General features: G+C 39.9%; 1 protein-coding gene across 3 annotated transcripts in view; it reads left to right on the top strand.

Annotated features, from left to right (window-relative positions):
- Positions 1–20,367, top strand: part of LOC149163101 (cinnamoyl-CoA reductase 1-like) — a 122,790-nt gene that overhangs the window by 49,417 nt on the left and 53,006 nt on the right. For all 3 annotated transcript variants that reach the window (XM_089437530.1, XM_089437529.1, XM_089437531.1), the window contains exon 6: positions 14,134–14,320. In XM_089437530.1, coding sequence (XP_089293656.1) covers positions 14,134–14,320 — 187 coding nt within the window. The remainder of the gene's footprint in view (positions 1–14,133; positions 14,321–20,367) is intronic.

Genomic DNA, 20,367 nt, shown 5'->3' with positions numbered 1-20,367 from the left:
CACCATAGTTAATTCGAGTACTTCTTAGGGCTTCCTTCATTAGTGGTTTGACTTCTTCGTGACTTGACATCTTCGTGGCTTTGGGTTGAGAACCCCAACAGAGCAGAGGGCAAACCTCAACAAGAAATGCTCAAGCAATCATAAAAAATGCTTATTCTACCAAATCGTGTAGGAGTGTCCTTACCTGAATGTCCTTCGTTTGGGTAGATCCCGCAGGGTCCAAACCCTCAGCTTCTCTCGATGTTCTTGAAACCTGAAAATTATTCAAATGGAATAGACACGACAGTAGAAACATAAAGCATATACATGATGTTAACTTTAAATCATATAAATGAAAGACTAATTATACATCAATATAAGATTCATAAATGAATTACAACATAATTTGATGCATAAACACATTTCATATTGGAAATAGAACAACATTCCTTTTATTGAAGTAAGCTATAAATAAGGTGGAGAAATACGACCTTAGTCCTTCTCTGGTTCCAAGCAGAACTGTCCTCTGGATCCATCTTTTCCCAGCCTTTAGCAATCTCCCTCCATCACCAATACAAGGATATCTCAAGCAAGATGGGGGATATCTATAATCAAGGAAACAAGGGTTTCCTGAAGCTTTGGGGAGCGCAGGAGGCACAGGGATACTTCAGACTCGATTAGGGATAATCTCACTATAGTATCAATATCTCATCCTTTCTCCTTTAAGGCCTTCCCATGGAGGTTTATTATACTTCTCCAAATTAGTTTTTTCAGTTGGGAAACAGTTGGGCCATGAGCAATAGGAGATGAGTAACAGGTAAAACCTGTGAAATCCACTCGAAATTAAGGAAATTTAATTTTTTAAAGTGTTTTAACATATGTACGCGGGTTGGATATATGCTGACCCACGTGTACACGCTTTTATCATAGGGCAAAGTAGCGTATAGGGAATAAAACACTGTTTTTTAGATTTTGGACCAAGTCTGGAAGGAAGGGTTGCCCTAGGCCATAATCAGAGCATCAGATCTACCAAGAGTGGTAAATGGTGCTATAACAGATGCCCCCTAATATATGAGGTCAGAAGGGGTACATGATGGCCGAAATGTATTAAGTGTATGGAAGGAATCATGCCGAGACCGAGGAGGAGTTCACCAGAATTCAGCCTGCCAAGCCATCGAAAGAGATCAGAAAGAAACTACTGTCTGAGGCGGGCATACCCATGCTCAGAAATAGTAAAGCATGTCTGCATGTCAAGTACAAAAGCGGATCCAATATGCATATAAGTATAAAGGAACTGAAAATACATAATGGATCATCTGATCATAATCAAGAAAGTACATGTCTGAATATCACATATAAAGAGCTGATCAATGATGCTGAAGTATGAAGTTGATCACTGAAGTCAAGAAACTGATCCAAATAGTACCAAGTGAACATGATGGAATAAATGGTACTACACTGCAACTCAGGTGCCAACATATAAGATGTCGCTGTAAGGAACTGCAACATATAATGTGGATGGTGTCAACTAGCAGAAACAGGAGCAACTGACAAGTGAACTAGGACATGCTGATGCAAACCCGAGGTCTTCACCGACCGCCATGGTACATTTCTACACAATGGGAATGAATGATCTGAAGTCGACCATGTGAGAAATTGTTTGATTACCGGTCATTGATGTATACCGTTAACAAACGCGAGACTACTCACCGATAATGATGATGAGAGTCAAGGTACCCAGTACAATCTAACAAGTGCAAATAAATGAGCTGTAGTTGAACACTTGAAAGAGTTTATCAATCAGGAGACAATGATGTTTACCCACGGTCGATAGCGAAGGAATTTGCCACTGATGACTGCAAACCCTAAGGTACTGCCAAATGGACTCTAGATCCCTTTCCCAGAGCAATGCGCTGAAGTCGATGGGAAAAAATTTGCTAGAAGGAAGGCATTAAGGCATCCTTCATGAATCTAGCGCGAGTGTAACCCGTAGGCCATAATGTGGAAGGAAGCGAACGAACAAAGATGTAGTGACCCAACCGAAGCACGTTTCTGGCATACACAAGATGTGGCTAGCGCACGATAGAAACCTTTTGAACCAACCAATAATGAACGTTGACATAGAGGCGAGAAATCCACCAATAGGGTCAAATGGAAACCAAGGCACTGCACGAATCCCAATGTGTAATAATGAAAGCTGATGTCGAGCACAAGGGAAACCATCGAGTCAAAGATCCATGATACTGATCGATGCTGAGCACAAGGTGACCTATCAATAATGAAAATAAGGCCAGGGTGTGGCTCTAGATCTGCCCTCAGAGCAATTTGTCGTAGTCAATAAGGACAAGACCCGCCAGCAAGAAGTCAATGGAGACCTTCTCAAACCGGCACGAGCAAAGGACCAATAAAACTGATGTGATAACGAACATGACGCTGACAACCAGGGATGGCCAACTGAAAAATAGGTCAAGAGACACCGTAGAGAGGCTGACTCAGGTTTACTTCCCTTGAACAAAAGCACGACTCAACTGTGACTACATGGCAACATATGATAACTTTGTATAAGTTTGTCATGTAGGAGGCATAAGCAAACTCTCCATATGATTGGAAGAGGTAACCAATCGGAGGAGGACTGACTCGATAACAAGGTTAAGGCTCTCCTAAGTCAAACTAAAGCCCACCCCAATGGAGGAAAGACTTTCTTTTGAGTGCTTTGTTCAAGGGCGACACGACTGACTCTAGCTGCCATCAAAATATGGAAATAATGTCCCATTCTCGCTCTTTTTTGGAATATATTATTTTTTTGTCTTTTTCTTGTATATGAATCTTGAAAAAGAATAAAAGAATGCTATAGTACAGTGGAAAGAACGAGTGTCAAAAAAGCAGATGCTCTAGTTCCTGGGAAGGGAACATTCCTATGCTCAATGCAAGGTGGCGAAACTGGTCAAGGACACTCAAAGGGATGTTCTTTCCATGGGTATAAGGGTGTGTCAAGTTGCAGAGGCTAAGTGATTGCAAGGTTGATTTTGCATAAGACATGGTCGATAAGTGGCTTAAACACGAGTTCAAGTGAAGCCGGCTTAAGGCCAAAAGGTGCAAATAGTCAATATGCAATGTAGCAGTACAACTCAACACAAAGGAGCCTCTAGGGTATAAGGCCAGAAAATAGCGTAGAAGAACGAGAATGAGTCTTCAACGCATAAGTCATGGCGGGACTAAAGAGGACTCCCGAGCCTAAGAACAAAAAGTCAGAATGGGTGCCAAATGACAACAAGGTACTATCTAGGGTGCCTATGATAAGGTAGGCTCTACCACACAAGTCATGATACTTCTAAGCAATGGGAAGGTTCTGCACCATAACTTGGTGGGGTCGATCCTAAGGCGAAAATGGGAAAGGAAACTGATAAGTGCACAATGCAGGGGAAAAACCTAACCTATATGCCAGTTTCGAGAACCAATACCTGTCAGAACGGATAAACCATAAAAATGTCCAAAGGAGAAATCTTCCAAGTTTTGTAGACATAAATAGGAACACTGGACAAGAAGTTAATACATCCCACATATAAACTTCAGATAAAATCGTGTTATAGAATACAAAACTTGAAAATGCGTACCTTATATATACAATATGTTACAAGGAAGAACACAGCTTTGCGGCTTACGCATGATAGTTCTTCAGGGCTCAGGCCAAGGACTCCTTTGGTAGTCAGAACTCATGGCTTCAAAAAGTTCCTCCTGTGAAGGCAAATCAAACTCCAAGAAATCATGAGAACTACAAGGATCAAAAGAGGGAATTAAGGGGTCCCATGTCCCCATAGGAGAAATTGCTCGGTCAACTGCTGAGACCAAGTCCCAAGAAGTAAAATTATAGCTCAACGGATCCTTCTCAGAAGCAACTGAACATTGAGGATTCAATGCCACATAATTCACCTGTGGTGGGGTAGAGTCTACTTGAACACTTGGAACAAACCAAGGGGTATTCTGTAGTAAATTCGAATTAGGGTGGTGATTATCAGATGCAAGTTGATCAATAGTGACAATATTCCCGTTATGAGGAAAACACATCACTCAAAAGAGTGAAGACACCACAACATTCATAGGATAGACATAATCACGCCCAAGTAGCATATTAAAATCTAAAGGGCGATCAACCACCATCATATCGATTAAGACAGTCTTCCCACCTAAAGTAATAGGCAATTTAGGAAGAACACCCATAGATTCACTAGGTCTTCTATCATAGGCTAACAACTGACTCTCAACTGTCAACAACTTTGGAGAACCCAAAGCTTTCCAAGTCAAGGAGGATATAATACTTGCAGAGGATCCTTCATTGACCATACGTCGATAGACGTTTGTGGAATTAACTCTAACCTTTATTTGGAAAGGTGCAGTAGAAGGAAGACGAGGCTCAACAAGACTATCCCAATCAAAGGAGACACTCCTAGAACTTGGAGGGGGAACATTCGAAGAAACTGGAATGCCCCCTATACCAGAAGACTTTGTACTAGAAATCAAACAGACTCTGTTGTTAGGCACTTCACCCCCCAAAAGAGGAGTGTAATCAGCCAGAGATTGCACTGGCTCAACCACATTATCAACCAATGGTTGATGAGACTGTTGAGAAACCATATCAGATCCAGGAGTAGAAGAACCTTCAGACTTGGACCATATCCTTTGTACCTCTGGAATACCAGGGCACAAATGAGTAAGATGGTCTCCCTTGCATATCTTACAAGGGAACTTAGGTTTAAGACTTCTACGCTTAGGTTTCTGATCAACATCCATTCTACCAACATGACTAGCAGTGGTTGGTGGAAAGTCCCTAATATGACTCGCAGAGGTTAGTGACTCTTTGCTAGTATGGCTTGCAGTGATTAGACTTATGCCCCCGGCGTGACTTGTAGCGACTGAAAGCTCATTTCCAACTTGACTCGCAGAGGTTGATGATGATTCATTGCTAGTATGACTTGCAATGACTAGACTTATGCCCCCAGTGTGACTTGCAGCGCCTGAAAGCTCATCTCCAACATGACTTGCAGAGGTTGGTGATGAATCGCTAGTATGACTTGCAGTGACTAGACTTATGCCCCCAGCATGATTGGGAGCGGCTGAAGGCTCATCTCCAACATGACTAGCAGAGGTTGATGATGAATGTATAGAACTATTCTTCTTCTCCATCTTCCTCTTTCTCCTCTTTTTAGATGTCTTATTACAAGAGGGAGGAGGAAGGGGAATCCCAGATTTCTCTCTGAAAGAAGATGAATAACCCATTTGATGCCCTTGAAATAAAGTATTCATCTGAGAAGCTTCAAGAACATCTGGAATATTCGGAGTGGACCACAGCCAAACTGGTAGTCCAACATTCAATCCAGGAATATTCAAAGTGGCCATCAAGGAGGTACCAACGTTTCCAAAGAAAGGAAAGCACAAGGATCCCCTTTTGGAAGGGTACCTTGGTTGGTTTCCATAGGAATATTGGCCATATCTAACTTATTCGCAGATCCTTCCATTATGGGAATGTGCAAATGACTTTCCAAGGAAGATAGATGCACAATCAAAACCTTTGCCCTTGAGGAGGCAACTCCATAACTTTCAAAATAAAGATCAAAAGCCTTTCAAGATCGGCGGAGTGGTAGGTCGGTCACTCAGAATCTAAAGTCCAAAAGTGACAAGACAAATATACTAAAGCCAACTAGATACAAAGAGAAAAGAGCACTCGACTATAAAATCCCTAAAGATACAACCAATCAAGCAACTTCCAAGTATTTCCGCTCCGGGTGATGAGGACCGGACATCAAAATACAAGAAAGCAAAGTAAGGGACCTTCCAAAGATATCCTGGGATAATGACGGCCCAGACCTACCAGCGAAGGTATTAGAAGCAGTTACGCTTACCCCTAGACAACAACCTTTGCCGGTGCAAGCACCCAAGCTTCGCAAGGGTACCCTCCAGAAGTGCTGTTGAACGTGATGCAACGTCAGCCTCAGGTGCCACGGGATTCCCCTCCGCAACCATCCATGCGATCCCTAGGAAAGGCCACTATGGATACCAACTCGTATCAAAAGCAGGGTGGAACAATCGTGAGGCGGGATCCAACAAGTAGGAGAGGGGGTATCTCTCTTCCTTGTATTCACTCTCCCTCGTGCTTAACTCCCAGTCACGGATCTTTCCTGGTCTTTCTAACGATATTGGGTTTCGCTCTTTATTCAACGTCTAAGTTTTGTAATTTGAGCAACCTTGGAGAGTTAACTCTCCACTCACCTATTCCAAGGCCCTAATGAACAAATTATTTACAAAACTTTCCAAGGTCGCTCAAATCACAAAACTCTTTAAGTCAGGGGAAATTACGAGAGTGAATTGATGATGTTTTTATGACGCAAAAGAAATCAATAGAAAACTAACTATATGAATGCAGTCATTTTCTTCGATGAAGAGTGATCTCTACTTGGGTTCTAGGAATAAACTTGTACAAGCAACTTTTTCTTTTTCCAGAAAACACACTCCACACACCCAAAAGCTAACAAAAAGACTAAAATGTCTGTAATGCAAACTATAATGATAGTGCATGGATGCTCATACAAGAAGCAAAAATGTGTTTCTTTATAGAGACAATAAGCCAACTTGAAAATGAAGAGGGCCAAAAAAATTAAAAACAAATCTCTCCAAAGCAAGCAAAACAAATTGCAAAAGATCACAATTTGCTTCTCAACAACAAAGCAAAAGAAACCGTAAGCAAAAGTTTGGAAAAAGAAAAACAAAAAGCAATGTTTTTGTGTTTTTTCTTTTAAGGAGACAAAAGCAACTTTTTGAGGTCACAAAAGTACTACTAAAATTCAAAAGATCAAGAAATAAGTACAAGGAGTCTTTCAATCTTGCAAGTTATAAACTCGAAAATGAATGAAACTTGAACAAGAAAAACTACAACTGATCCAAATAGCAGCAAAAGATTCCGACAAACTGACAAACATGTCAAGAAAGAAATACTTTCAAACTTGTCAAAAAGACTCTCAAAAAAGCAAGAAAAGAAACAAGGCCATAAAGCAATGAAAAGCAAAGCAAGGGAACTTGAAATCCGGGCTGAAAATGAAATTGAAAACAATTTTCTGTTCTGGAAGACCAGAACAACCAAGAACTTCATAATGAAGCCTTGAACCCAAGATACCAACTACAAACTTGCTTAAGAAGCAATCCTAGGCCAAATCTTTTCAGTGAAGGAGATTTTTGAAAAAGAAAGCTTGCAGGAAAAATGAATTCTCTGGACAACAGATGACCATACAACAACATAAACCACCAGGCAAAAGACCTAACTGGGCAGAAAGATTTGAAAAAACAATCCAAAAAATTGCATACGCGACTATGTAAAAACACAGAAGCGTGCACCCGCATTTCTAATACAAGAAACTCGCGTATACGCGAGTCTGCTTTAAAGAAACCTGCGTGTATACGCCACTGTAGTCAAAGAAACAAACGTATTCAAAGCTTTATTAGGAAAAACAAAAATCAAGATCTGATAAAAACGATCAAACTTGATGCCTGGGATACTAATGGGCCAAACAACACTGTAAAAGCAAGCAATCAAGAAACTGAACCCTGATTGAGAACAAACAACCCAAACCAGGAATAATAAGATTGTTATCCCCAGTGGAGTCGCCAATTCTGTTACGGGTGAAACCACCCTAGGGCTTTGGGTTGAGAACCCCAACAGAGCAGAGGGCAAACCTCAAGAAGAAATGCTCAAGCAATCATAAAAAATGCTTATTCTACTAAATCGTGTAGGAGTGTCCTTACCCGGATGTCCTTCGTTTGGGTAGATCTCGCAGGATGCAAACCCTTAGCTTATCCCGATGTTCTTGAAACCTGAAAATTATTCAAATGGAACATACACGACAATAGAAACATAAAGCATATACATGATGTTAACTTTAAATCATATAAATGAATGACTAATTATACATCAATATAAGATTCATAAACGAATTACAAAATAATTTGATGCATAGACACATTTCGTATCGGAAATAGAACATCATTCCTTTTATTGAAGTAAGCTATAAATAAGGTGGAGAAATACGACCTGAGTCCTTCTCCGGCTCCAAGTGGAACCATCTTCCGGATCCGTCCTTTCCTGACCATCAACAATCTTCCTCCATCACCAATACAAGGATATCTCAAGCAAGATGGGGGATATTTATAATCAAGGAAACAAGGGTTTCTTGAAGCTTTGCGGAGTGCAGGAGGCACAGGGATTCTTCAGACTCGATCAGGGATAATCTCACTATAGTATCAATATCTCATCCTTTCTCCTTTAAGGCCTTCCCATGGAGGTTTATTTGTACTTCTCCAAATTAGTTTTTTTTCAGTTGGGAAACAGTGGGGCCACGAGCAATAGGAGGTGAGTAACAGGTAAAACTCGTGAACTCTGCCCGAAATTAAGGAAATTTAATTTTTTTAAGTGTTTTAACATATGTACACGGGTTGGATATATGTTGACCGGTGTGTACACACTTTTATCATAGGGAAAAATAACGTATAGGGAATAAAATACTGTTTTTTATATTTTGGACCAAGTCTGGAAGGAAGGGTTGCCCTAGGCCATAATCAGAGCATTAGATCTACCAAGAGTGGTAAATGCTACTATAACAACCATGTACTAGCTGTCCCATTTAGACATGTTGTACCTTGCTACTCCATGTACTAGTTGTCCCATCTAGACATGCTGTACCTTGCTGCTCCATGTACTAGCTGTCCCATCTAGAGATGCTGTACCTTGCTGCTCCATGCACTAGCAGTCCCATCTAGACACACTGTACCTTGCTGCTTCATGTACTAGCTATCCCATCTAGTCACGCTGTACCTTGCTACTCCATGTACTAGCTGTCCCATCTAGACATGCTGTACCTTGCTGCTGCATGCACTAGCTGCCCCATCTAGACATGCTGTACCTTGCTGCTGCATGCACTAGCTGTCCCATCTAGACATGCTGTATCTTGCTGCTCCATGCACTGGCTGTCCCAACTAGACATGCTGTACCTTGCTGCTCCATGTATTGTTTCATGTACTTGCTGTCCATGTATTGCATCATGTACAACTATACTGCTGTCCCACTGTAACACCTACAACACACATAGATTTCCATGCTATCAGCTACAGCACACATAGATTTCTATGCTGTCACCTACATCACACATAGGGTCCTTCTTACGTGGCTAGGTATCCTTTTCTAGCTGCGTATAGGTCTCCTCAATTGCTATGAATCTGGCCTCTCTTTACTGCGGACTTAGGCCTCCTCTAACTGTGGATTTAGGCCTTCTTTATAGGCCTCCTTTAACTGCGGATTCAGGCCTTCTCTAACTGTGACCATACCTCTACCTTAACTGTTGCTAGAGCTCTCCTCCATCTGCGACTGGGTCTCCTTTCCACCTGCAGCTAGGGCTTTTATCATGACTGTGGCTAGGGCTAGTTTGTGGCTCCATTTAGATCTGCGGCTAGGGCTAGGTCTCTTCTTTAGGACAACAACTTAGGTTTCTTCTAGACCAGTGTTGAGGGCAGTTTAGAACTTCTCCTTGCTGCGTTATAGTAGTCTCCTCCATGACTGCGTTAAGGCTGATTAGGGCTTCTTCATTAGGACAGTGTAGAGCCTAGGGCACTCCCTCTAGATAGCGTAGAGCCTTTCTCCATTAGGGAAGCGTTATCCTTTAGGATCTCTCCTCCTAAAACCCAAAGACAAGTAGAGAGGAAGAGATCCCAAGTGAGTGTGTCCAAATGACTTTCAAGGCACTTCTATTTATATTAAAATGTTGAGCACATGTGGGGCTTATTTGGTTGCTGGCCAACCTTGACAAATTGTTCCATGACACAAATAAATCATATCTCCATGAATACTTATCGGAATCGGATGATTCAATCCTACACCTCTCGATGAGAGGGATCCAAGAAAAATATCAGTTGCCATTAATAAGATGACCCACATGGAGTTTGGCCCCAGTTGCCAATTTTAACAAATCTCGATCTAGAAATCTTACCTCTCTATCACCTCACTCAGAGGGAGATTTTCCACGAGAGTCTTGCCCTCCTGTCTTGGACTGCGCAATCCCTTTGGGGATTCGATTTGCTGCCTACGCAACGCTTTTGAAGTCCCTCCTCTCTTCAATGCTGGCTCTTCCAGTCTACTCTCTTTCTTCACCTCCGCCTTGGTACCTTGTGAAAATTCGGAATCCCCGAATCACTACTGCAACAACTGATTAAGTTTCTTCTATTTGTTAAATAGCTGAACAAATTATTTACTGTGTTCTATGGCAAATATCGAAACCAATACACTGCAATCTTCACTAATTAAATTTTATGCGGAAACAAGAACTGAGCAAGAAAGAAATACACAACACAAGTGACACTGTTGGTTTTGGAAAAATGACCCCGGTAAAACCCAATGCGGGAAAACGGGTGCAACAACTAAGGGTTTGTATTATTATTCAGTAGTTTCTGAATACAATCTTTGGATGCCTTGCTGGCTATCCAATACAGAGAATCTGATTGACAAAGAGATGAGTGAGATATACCTCACACTATCATTGGCAATCCAGTACTGATCCAACCACTGAATGGCTAACCCCTAGCTGCCTGTGTGTAGTTTCTATGCAATCACTGCATTGCTCTGCGTCATCGCTGTTGGGAACTGCGTCACTCCTTTAAGCTGATCGATTTGCCTCTGGAACTTCGACTTTTTGCCCTCCCAGTCTCACACCTTGGCTTCTGGCTCTGGAACTTGATTCTCCAGCAAATTTCGGATCTCCTCTCAGGCTTTGCGCTGCCTCAGCGTGGCCCTATGTTGCCTAGCGTGGCTTTGCGTTGCCTCTTCTTGGTATCTCTCTGCCTCCTCTACGATGTATTCCTGGATCAGGAAATCTTCCTTACGAAACTATCCCTGCCCCTCATTGCAAGAAATCATTTTGATCACTTCCCCGACAACTGCTGCTCTCTTGAGAAAATTGATATTTGATCTCTTACTTGATGTGTCTTCCAAATGCCCATCAAGCCTCTTCTTATAATCCTCCAGTTGAGTAATCAACGACTTAGATTAGATTCTAATCAATGGCTTAGATCATTTCGACTTGATCCTCGTCTTCTTCTAGAAGTTTCACCCTCGGTTTAATTAATAACCTTTAATTATTTTAATTTCCCAAGTTTAGACTTAGGCACCCATTAAAAATAATTAATTATTTTAATAAAACTGTCTCCAGGTGGAATTTCCCAAAACGATTTCTGGGTATTTTGGAATACATGTGTCCTAGCCTCCTTGCAAATTTTGAGGCTTAGAGCACATTCGATGCTACCAGAAATCAACACAACTTGGCCTGATCTGATCTGCCCTAGGCCGAAATTCGGCCTCCCAAAACCTAGAAATTCGCCCTTCCAATCTGCCCAGAAATTCAGCTTGCCCAAAATATGCTGCCTAGAAACACATGTTGAAAATGCAACAAGATGATGGAGCTTAGTGGAAAGGAGTCACCTTCACGAAGTGGGCCCGCAGGCTATTTTTGGCGCAAAGTCTATTTTTAGACTTATGGATCATGGTCTATGAGTTGCAGGATGCTATTTGTGGATGATTGGTCATGTTGGTAAAAATAGATGGACTTCTATTTTTAGACATATGGGCGGAGTCTATTTTTAGACTGCCAGGCTAAAAATAGAACAGTCGAATATTATTAGCTCTTAATAATATTTGGACTATAAACATTATCTTATCCTCTTGGAGCACTTCAGTTCGAGCTACGGATGTGGCAAATGCAACTGCCAGAAGGAAATACGCTTTTCTTATGGGTTAGTTGAGCTATTGCATGATGGACTTCAGTTAGAATTCAAGTGATTGAGTTTGGTGGAGTTGATTGAGGAGTTGATGGAGTTGTGTTCAGTTTGACTTGGTTGAACTAGTTGTATTTAGTCTAACTGCAGAATACACTAGTGATGAGTGATGTGAATTAATTATTAATTAATTCACTAATTATTAACTCATAAAGCAACTAAAGAATACATCAGTTAACTCAGTGCATGGACAATTCAGTGGAGACAGGTGTTAGAGGTGGAGACTACTATCAGTTGTGACTATAGCTGTGCATGAGATTTGCACAATTAGTGATTGAGATTGCCAATGAGGATTGCGTAGTACAAGCCAAGGAAAACGAGCTTGGATCATTCCCATTCTTGCTTTGGATTGCGCAGTAGAGGCAGGCAGACAGCGGAGGAGATTTGAACCTGTGACTTGATTCAGATCTGAGCTAGTTTGTGTGTAGCAGGTGGAGATAGTACTGAGTACTTGTGAGGAGTATTGTACTATGTATTGTTACATGTTCTCTATCATTATAATATACAGATAGTTGGGGGTTTTCAGCTGTATGCTTTCCCCGGTTACATACTGTGTTGATATGTGTTATTGATGTGTTTCAATTTGCGCATGCGAATTTTTTGATTCTGCAAATTGATGATCAACGTAGAGGAGGTTATGTATTATGCATGCATTCCGCAAATAGTGTATAATCGGGATAATCTCTGTGAATAAGTGTCATATTATTCAAAATTTCTACAACACACGTGCAAGCTAAAAAGAGAGATGCGAGAGAGAGAGAGAGAGAGAGAGAGAGAGAGAGAGAGAAATATGATTTTCGTCCTTCGTGTCCTTCGCTTGGATGCCCAAACACTGTCTTGCTTGTGAGAGGTCAAATGGTGCCTTTGTGGAGGAGGTCAAATGCTTTTATATAGTCTTCTGCCTTCGCGAATGGGCATGTCTCTTCACTGGGGCCAACTTGGCTCGATGGAGGGCCGACTTCACTATTTTGGAGCCAAAAATTCAAAATTCAAATTTTGAAATTTTTTCTTTTAAATCTGACATGAATGTGTCTTACAAATTCTTTATACATTACAAGGGCTAAAATATAAATTATGGAGATCGAACATAGTAGAAAATTCAACAAAATATACTCTCTAGAAAATTAGGAAATCCATTAGGGTTCCAATCTTCATATTTTTGGCAGCTTTTTGCATGTTTTCTCTTGTAATTTGTTACTAATTTTAACATGTCAGTGGGTCCCATGCCACTAAGAAAAGAAGAAATAAGCTTTTGGGCTTCTAGAAATGTCCCTTCATGTGCATAAACGTCTGGAAGATATCCTGGAAATATTTTCCTGAGCACTATTGTTTAGCAAACAGCTAGAAATGTTGCATTGCATTTCCCATCCTTTTTGCCATATTTCCATACCAAGTATGGAAATCTGGGGCTTATTTCAGTGACGTAGTTGTGACCTAAATCATTCTTCAGTTGCCAATAAAGTGTACCTAAATAGTAATTGAAAGTTCAAAGGGTGGTGAAAATAAAGAAGGAATCTTTTGACGCTTCCCTCACCCAAATATTAGCTTGCCTCTGAAGTTTCTTCTGGACTTTTTCCTTCAGATTTTGTGGTGACAAGGCCTACCACACTTACTTTGTGGCTAGATATTCCAGTTTCCTCAAAATTTTTCCAATTCTGATATCTATCTCGATAGGAAGTTTGGTAAAACTTGGTTATACCAAAGTTTATTGTTTGGTCTGTTAGTATATCACTTGACTAGAAGTCTTAAAAAGAAAGTGACTAACGCTGTCAAGTTGAGAGCATGTTATTTACTCTCTAATGTATTGTGTCTATGTCCTTAAATCTTATTTATGGAAAACTGTGTATTTGGATTCGTGCATTTCAAATGAAGGTTAAAGAAGAACAATTTCTCAACTTGAATGCACCAACCCATTTTTCTGAATATTAGATCTTAAAATTCAATAAATTGAAAAGTTTGAAGATCTGGTTTGAATGCGTTGATTAAAATGATCTATATAAACTTCTGAAACATCCATGCAATCAATCACAAGGATTCCACTGCTTGACCGTATTTAAGTTGCTTTGTGATTGGGTATTATTCAATTTATTTTTCATTTATTACATGTAATTTGGTCTTTATATTCTTCTTTTATGCATCTCTTCTATTATTTCAGCATGTTTTACAAATCTTCAACTCGATTTCACTCAAATCCCATGCTCCTGGAACCAATGACCTTTTACTTTCACCAGATATTATGTTGAATTTTGTATTACTAAATATCATTACTTTGCTACCCTTGTTATGAAACAGGTGGCACAGATGGATATCAGAATAATCACATGGGCTGTGTACATGTAAAAGATGTTGCGGAAGGACATATATTACTATATGAAACCCCTTCAGCATCAGGAAGGCACCTTTGTGTTGAAGCAACAAACCATTGGAGTGACTTTGCTGAGATTGTGGCAAAACTATACCCTGAATATAAAATACACAGGTAATTTGCACATCTTGTTTAATTCCTAGATATTTTATCTGTTAAATAATGAATTTAGTTTGAATGCACTTCTTGAGGTTAAGTCCAAAAGCTCAAGTGCAAACCCACTGCACCTCAAATGGGGCCACTGTTACCTCACCAACCCTCTTCTTGCTTTTAGTCAGCTCTCCTTTGACTCAAGGGGGGTTCTCCCTTGTATATAGGATTGCTAGGGCTTGGTAGTTCCAAGATTTGGGCTCAAAAATACCTATGGCTCAATCTAAAGGGTAATATCAACCAAAAAAGGCTCAAATGGGTCCCCAAACACAAAGAAACAAGTAATTTCTATATAATCTTGGAGAGGAAACCCTAGCAAAACAATTTTAAAGATTGTAAAGAAAAGTGGGTGATGGAAGGTAGAAGATCAGTGCCTTAGTTTGTCAATATATATATATGTATTTTCCCGGGGGTGGGGGGCGAGGAATCAAACAATTATAAGGTTTATTTGGAGTGATAACTAGATCCAAACAAGCGAGGGCAAATGAAATAAACTACCCTAGGGTTTGAGATCTAGGGTCTCAAATTTTCCAGATGATTAAGCAAAAGAAAAAGCCATCTCTATTTCTCAAATACTTGGAAGAAGAATTTAGCTCAACAAGGAACAATGAAGCAAATACCAAATATACTAACTTAGCACATGAACATTTATCCCATGGAACATAATACCGAGATAAAACAAATTAACTAATTTACTTTACCATGTATCATTCAAGATTGACTTAACCATCCATGAAATGAGATCACATCACTTCACAGTTCCAGCCAAGAAAAGTAGCTCATCTTAACTATCCGTAGCCAAATTATAAGAAAGAAAAATCGCATAAATTTCAGACCTCCTCAGGGATTTCTTCCCCAAATTCAACCATCACCAAATGTGAGGAAGTGCACATTTATTTATAGAGGAGGTGCTCAACTTCCTTCAAATTAAAATATTATTTTTCTAGAATAAAATCCCCTATTATAGCCTGAGGGGAAAAAGGCCCTCTTCATTAATGAATATCAAAATTACATAACATTAGGGGCACTCATGCCACTTGTACAAATTCTAATGGGCTCAAGCCTACAAAAGTGGCCCATCTCCACGAATGAGGGATATAAGAGGGGCTTTGGTCCACCATCCATCCTCCAAAGGCCCTTCAACGCTCCTTCTCGACAGAATATGCAAATATAATCTCCAAGTGTTTCCCAAAATGGGCAAGAGCGCTTCAATAACCATACTCTAGCCTCCATGTCATGATACAAGTGGGCAAACAAACCCTCAAATCACAACAAAGAACCCTTCAAAAGGGGTTCTCCTTGAAACAAGAAATGTGATCAAAACCCCAAATATGAAGAGGCACAGCCCCAAATCTTGAAAATGTGGCTACTTCAAACCCTCCTCCTAATGGACATATGGTCCTTCAGCTGTACCAAAACCTTCCGAGGCTGTGTAGCAAATCTCCCTCGAAGGGCTGAGAAAAAAAAGTTCCAAGTTATGGTCTTCATCACAAGTCAGCCAAATATGAATTTAAAGTTTGCTCAGTTTGAAATCTGTAAGTCGGCCAGAGAAATGTTTTAAATCTAGATCATAGTGCAGAATCTTCATAGATCGGCTGTAAACCTGCTCCAGTGGTTGGCTTTAAACCTTTTTATTCTGCCCACTTTATGGTGCCTTATATCAGTACACACACACATAAAATACCCCATATATTTATAAGGTACTGAATTTTTGTTCTGGTCCGAGGCATCTTAGCTTAGTCTGATGAGGCAGAAATGATATACAACTCTGCTTGCTCAAGGGGGCACTGGAATACATCAGTACTGGTGATTTAAGGTCCCACTTTACAACTGCAGTTGCTTTATACAAGTTTTCTCTGATACCTTTGTGCCTTTGCTAAAGGAGATATGAAATTTGATTGTAAAGTAATAGAATCTCTATGGTATGCTACAAACCTGAGGAATATCAATATGGGCACCAACATTAGGTGGCTAGATCCTTCAGTACCACTTCATATCTAGCAACTTTTAGACAGCATTATTTATAATATTTGGATTCTCCATTTTATTGTTTAAGCTTGCAACAGCAGGTCTCTCAGAAGAACACCATTTTTAAAACACTGAGTACATATAAATACGCATATTTAAATAACTATTCCTCACTTATGTACTTGATCTGCCCCTGGCATGGTGTGTCTGAGGCAGATCTGACTTCTTTCCAACATAAAAATTATGATGTTAAAATCTCTATTCTAGCAACCTAGGTAAATTAATTCCTTACGATTTCCTTACTGGAAAATTAATTTAGATTGAATTCATCAGCTGATAAAATAAAATACACTTGCTGGAAATTTAACTGGAAATAAAAATCAACGGAAACTATGGGAAGCCAATCTCCAAAATTCACGGAGAAATTTCTGCCCTTCAAGTACCAACTTTTCTTTAAAATTACTTCAAGCATACAAGGACTCTGAAATTGGGAAAATAGCCCACTAAGAAAACAAGAAAAAACTACAGCAAAATCTAGATGTTCTGGTGCACAACACAACCTATATGGCCTTGCCAAAACCCATTGCAAAAACCCTCCCGTTGCTGCCGCAATCTATCTGAGAAATTTGTATGCCCCCCTTCTCTTTTGTTGCATTATATGAATTCATGAAGTTGCCTCTATGCCTGATGTGTACGTCCCCTTTAATTTTTGAGAGCTGGGTTAATCTCCTTTTGCTACTCACACTATTTCCTCTTTTCTTCTTTGGACTTGCACATTGCTTGAAAATCCTTTATCACTCTCTCACTTGTGTTTTTCTAACATTCTTTTCATATCACACTCGCTATGTTTTTTCCCCTCACTTTATCTTTCTTTTATAACATTGAGTTGATGTGTTATGTAAAAATTAGGTAGTTATAGATTATTAGGCAAAGGGCATGATCAAAGATCACGCCCGTTCACCAAGAGGCACCTAAGGCGGTATATAGCTAGGGCCTCTCACAAAATGTAATCATTATATATTCAATTATTAATAAAATATTTTTACCATGGCTGTCAATAGCTAGTTTTTTTGCTTTATTGGGTATCAGAGCGAGTTTGCTCCTCGGGCTCTATTGATCTGCTGCCATCGGTTTCCTTACCCTCTGCTGCATCGACCTTCCATCTCATCGCATACACATTGACACTACCATCCTGCTCGACTTCTCGTCATATCCGGCAGACCACCGTGGAGCGTTATCTGCTACCTTCCAACAAAACCCCCTGCGGCTAATTGCTGCCACTACTGTTGTCCAGACTTCGGTGATTGATCATTGCCATCTGAAGCCACTACCGTCGTATAAACTAGCAACAACCTTACCGTCCCCGCCCTCTCACCTAATCCTTGTAGCCATATCGCTACCCAACCACCTCTGATGGCCACTAGATTCTCCTGTCGCCTCCGCCAGAGTTGTTGCCATCATTGTTGAGCAACCACGCCGCGCTTTGCCCAAGTAGCAACCACTTCTTGCTGTCGGATTTTCCATTTTCCGCAGCTGCCATATCAAATCTGCAGCACTCTGCCGCAATCCCCAACGCATTTGTCTTTTACTTTAGTCGAAACAGAGTCAACCACAAATGGTTCATTGAGTTACGACGGTTCATTGGTTTGTAATTAGTCGTAATTATCCACGGAGATTAAAGTTATATATATATATATATATATATCATAACATATAGTATATACGATATAATTGATTTATATATAAATATTATATAGTTTAAAACTATATATTAAAAAAATTTGTCATATAATTAAATTAAATTATTTAATTAAAAAAATATATATTATTTAAGCTGGTGGATAAATATACACCCCCACAAACTCGTTCAATGTCGTCAATGTCAATGGCCGATTTTAGTAAAAAATTGATTGACTTGGAGAATAGGATTACTAGCCACTCTGATGATTTCAACAAAAAATTAGTCAATCTCGAAAGTAAATTTATTGGGCATTCCGATGATATCAAGAAGCTTCAGGATACGACAAATTAGATAGAATTACAGCTTGGGCAGAGCCTGATCCAATCCGAAATGAATCATAATCAGACATTAGAATCGTTGAACACCTTGTGTGGAAATACGAAGGTTACACCCGAACAACTATTCCAAGATGATGGAGGTAATCAAGAGCACAATTCATCAGATTCAACAAAGTCAACAGATTCTCACGAAAAAGCAGAATCTCCAAAAAAATCAGCGACGCCCCATTAAGGAAATAGTAACATAGCTTTTTCAAATAAGCAACTTTGGGATGCATTCAACAATCAACACCTCTTTTCGTTTCACCATTAGCAACATATTAGCGAAAGGCAAAAGTTGAGATGCCTAAATTCGATGGGAATGAAAAATGCCGTGTTGCGTGGTTGAATAAAGTAGAAGAATACTTCGAGATTTACGACATCGACAATGATGACGAAAAGATTAGGCACGCTTCCATGAAAATGGAAGGAGAAGCATATAATTGGTATATGTGGTGGAAGAAGACGACAATCGCCATCAGTTGGAGAAAGTTTAAAGATGCATTCTTTAAAATATTCCAAGGTGTAAGGGAAGAAGAGTTCTTTTCAACACTCATCAAATTACGACAAAAAGGAAGTGTGGATGAGTATACTCGAGAATGGGAGACCTTAGTAACACGAGTACCTGGGTTATCAGAATCTCGTCTAATTCAATCATACATCTCTGGACTTAAAACTCATCTACGAGTAGAACTTGACCTTCATGACATTATGTCAATAGAAGTAGCAAGACGAAAAGCAAAAATTGCTGAAAATAAATTTGAACAAATACTGTGGTCAAAACTGGAAGAAGTATATTCGAGACGAAGAATGCCCCAGTTTGTGGATTCAAATAATACAAGATATGTTTTACCACATCGTCGTGAAGGTGAAAAATCTAATGTGGAAATACAAAGGATAAAAGAAGGCAAATGCAAACGTTGTGGCGAGAAGTGGGACCCTAAACATAGGTGTGCTAAAGGAAAAGAATCAAAGAACCCATATAACTATGAAGCAACTAACGACTCAAACAGTGAGGATTCTGACATAGAAGAAACAGAAGATGCCCCTGAATTCTCTCCAGAATTAGATGACGGAAGTATTCCGCAAGTGTCATTATCAGCTATGACAGGGATATCACAACCTTAGACTCTAAAATTGAAAGGACATATAAAGAAGAACAATGTAGTGGTTCTCGTCGACTTTGGTAGCACCCACAATTTTTTAGATGCAACTGTGGCAAAGAGACTCAACATTTTCTCATTTCCCTTACCAAACATGAAGGTAATGGTAGCTGACGGTAAGAAGATTGAAAAGGTAGGGAAATGCCATAAGGTCAAATTGCAGATTCAAGACTTTAATTTAGAATCTCCGTTCTTCACTGTACCATTAGGTGGAGTAGATGTGGTCTTAGGTATCCAATGGCTACGAACTCTAGGCACTTATGTTGCCAACCATCAAGTACAGTTCATAAGATTTAACTGGGGAGGCCAGAGGTACAAATTACACGGATTCCAAGCACCAAAGAATCAAATTGTATCATCATCTCAGATGATGAAGATGATTCGAAGAGGAGCACCCGCTTACGTAGTACAATGTCACCAATTAGAAATGTTATCTGCAAATATAATTAGTGAAGAGTCACCAGAGGTACAAGATCTAATTCAGAAGCATGAAAAGGTATTTCAAGACCTGCCTATGAAAATGCCTCCTAACAGAGAAATTGAGCATACAATAGAAGTCAAAGCAGGGTCAGACCCCATCAACATCAAGCCGTATCGATATCCACATCACCAAAAGACGGAAATTGAGAGATTAATCCAAGACCTTTTAAAGTGTGGGATCATCTCGAAAAGTAAAAGTCCGTATGCTGCTCTAGTGGTATTGGTAAGGAAGAAGGATGGTTCATTCAGGCTATGCATTGACTATAGAGGATTAAACAAAATAACGATTAAAAACAAATTCCCAATCCCCTTTATCGACGAAATGTTGGATGAGCTACATGG

Source organism: Pinus tabuliformis, chromosome 5_2, assembly GCF_031772625.1.
Source record: "Pinus tabuliformis cultivar Carrire ecotype Pingquan chromosome 5_2, CPIR1, whole genome shotgun sequence".
NCBI lineage: Eukaryota > Viridiplantae > Streptophyta > Pinopsida > Pinales > Pinaceae > Pinus > Pinus tabuliformis.
The sequence above is the reverse complement of the archived record's forward strand: the minus strand, read 5'-3'. Positions and strand labels throughout refer to the sequence as shown.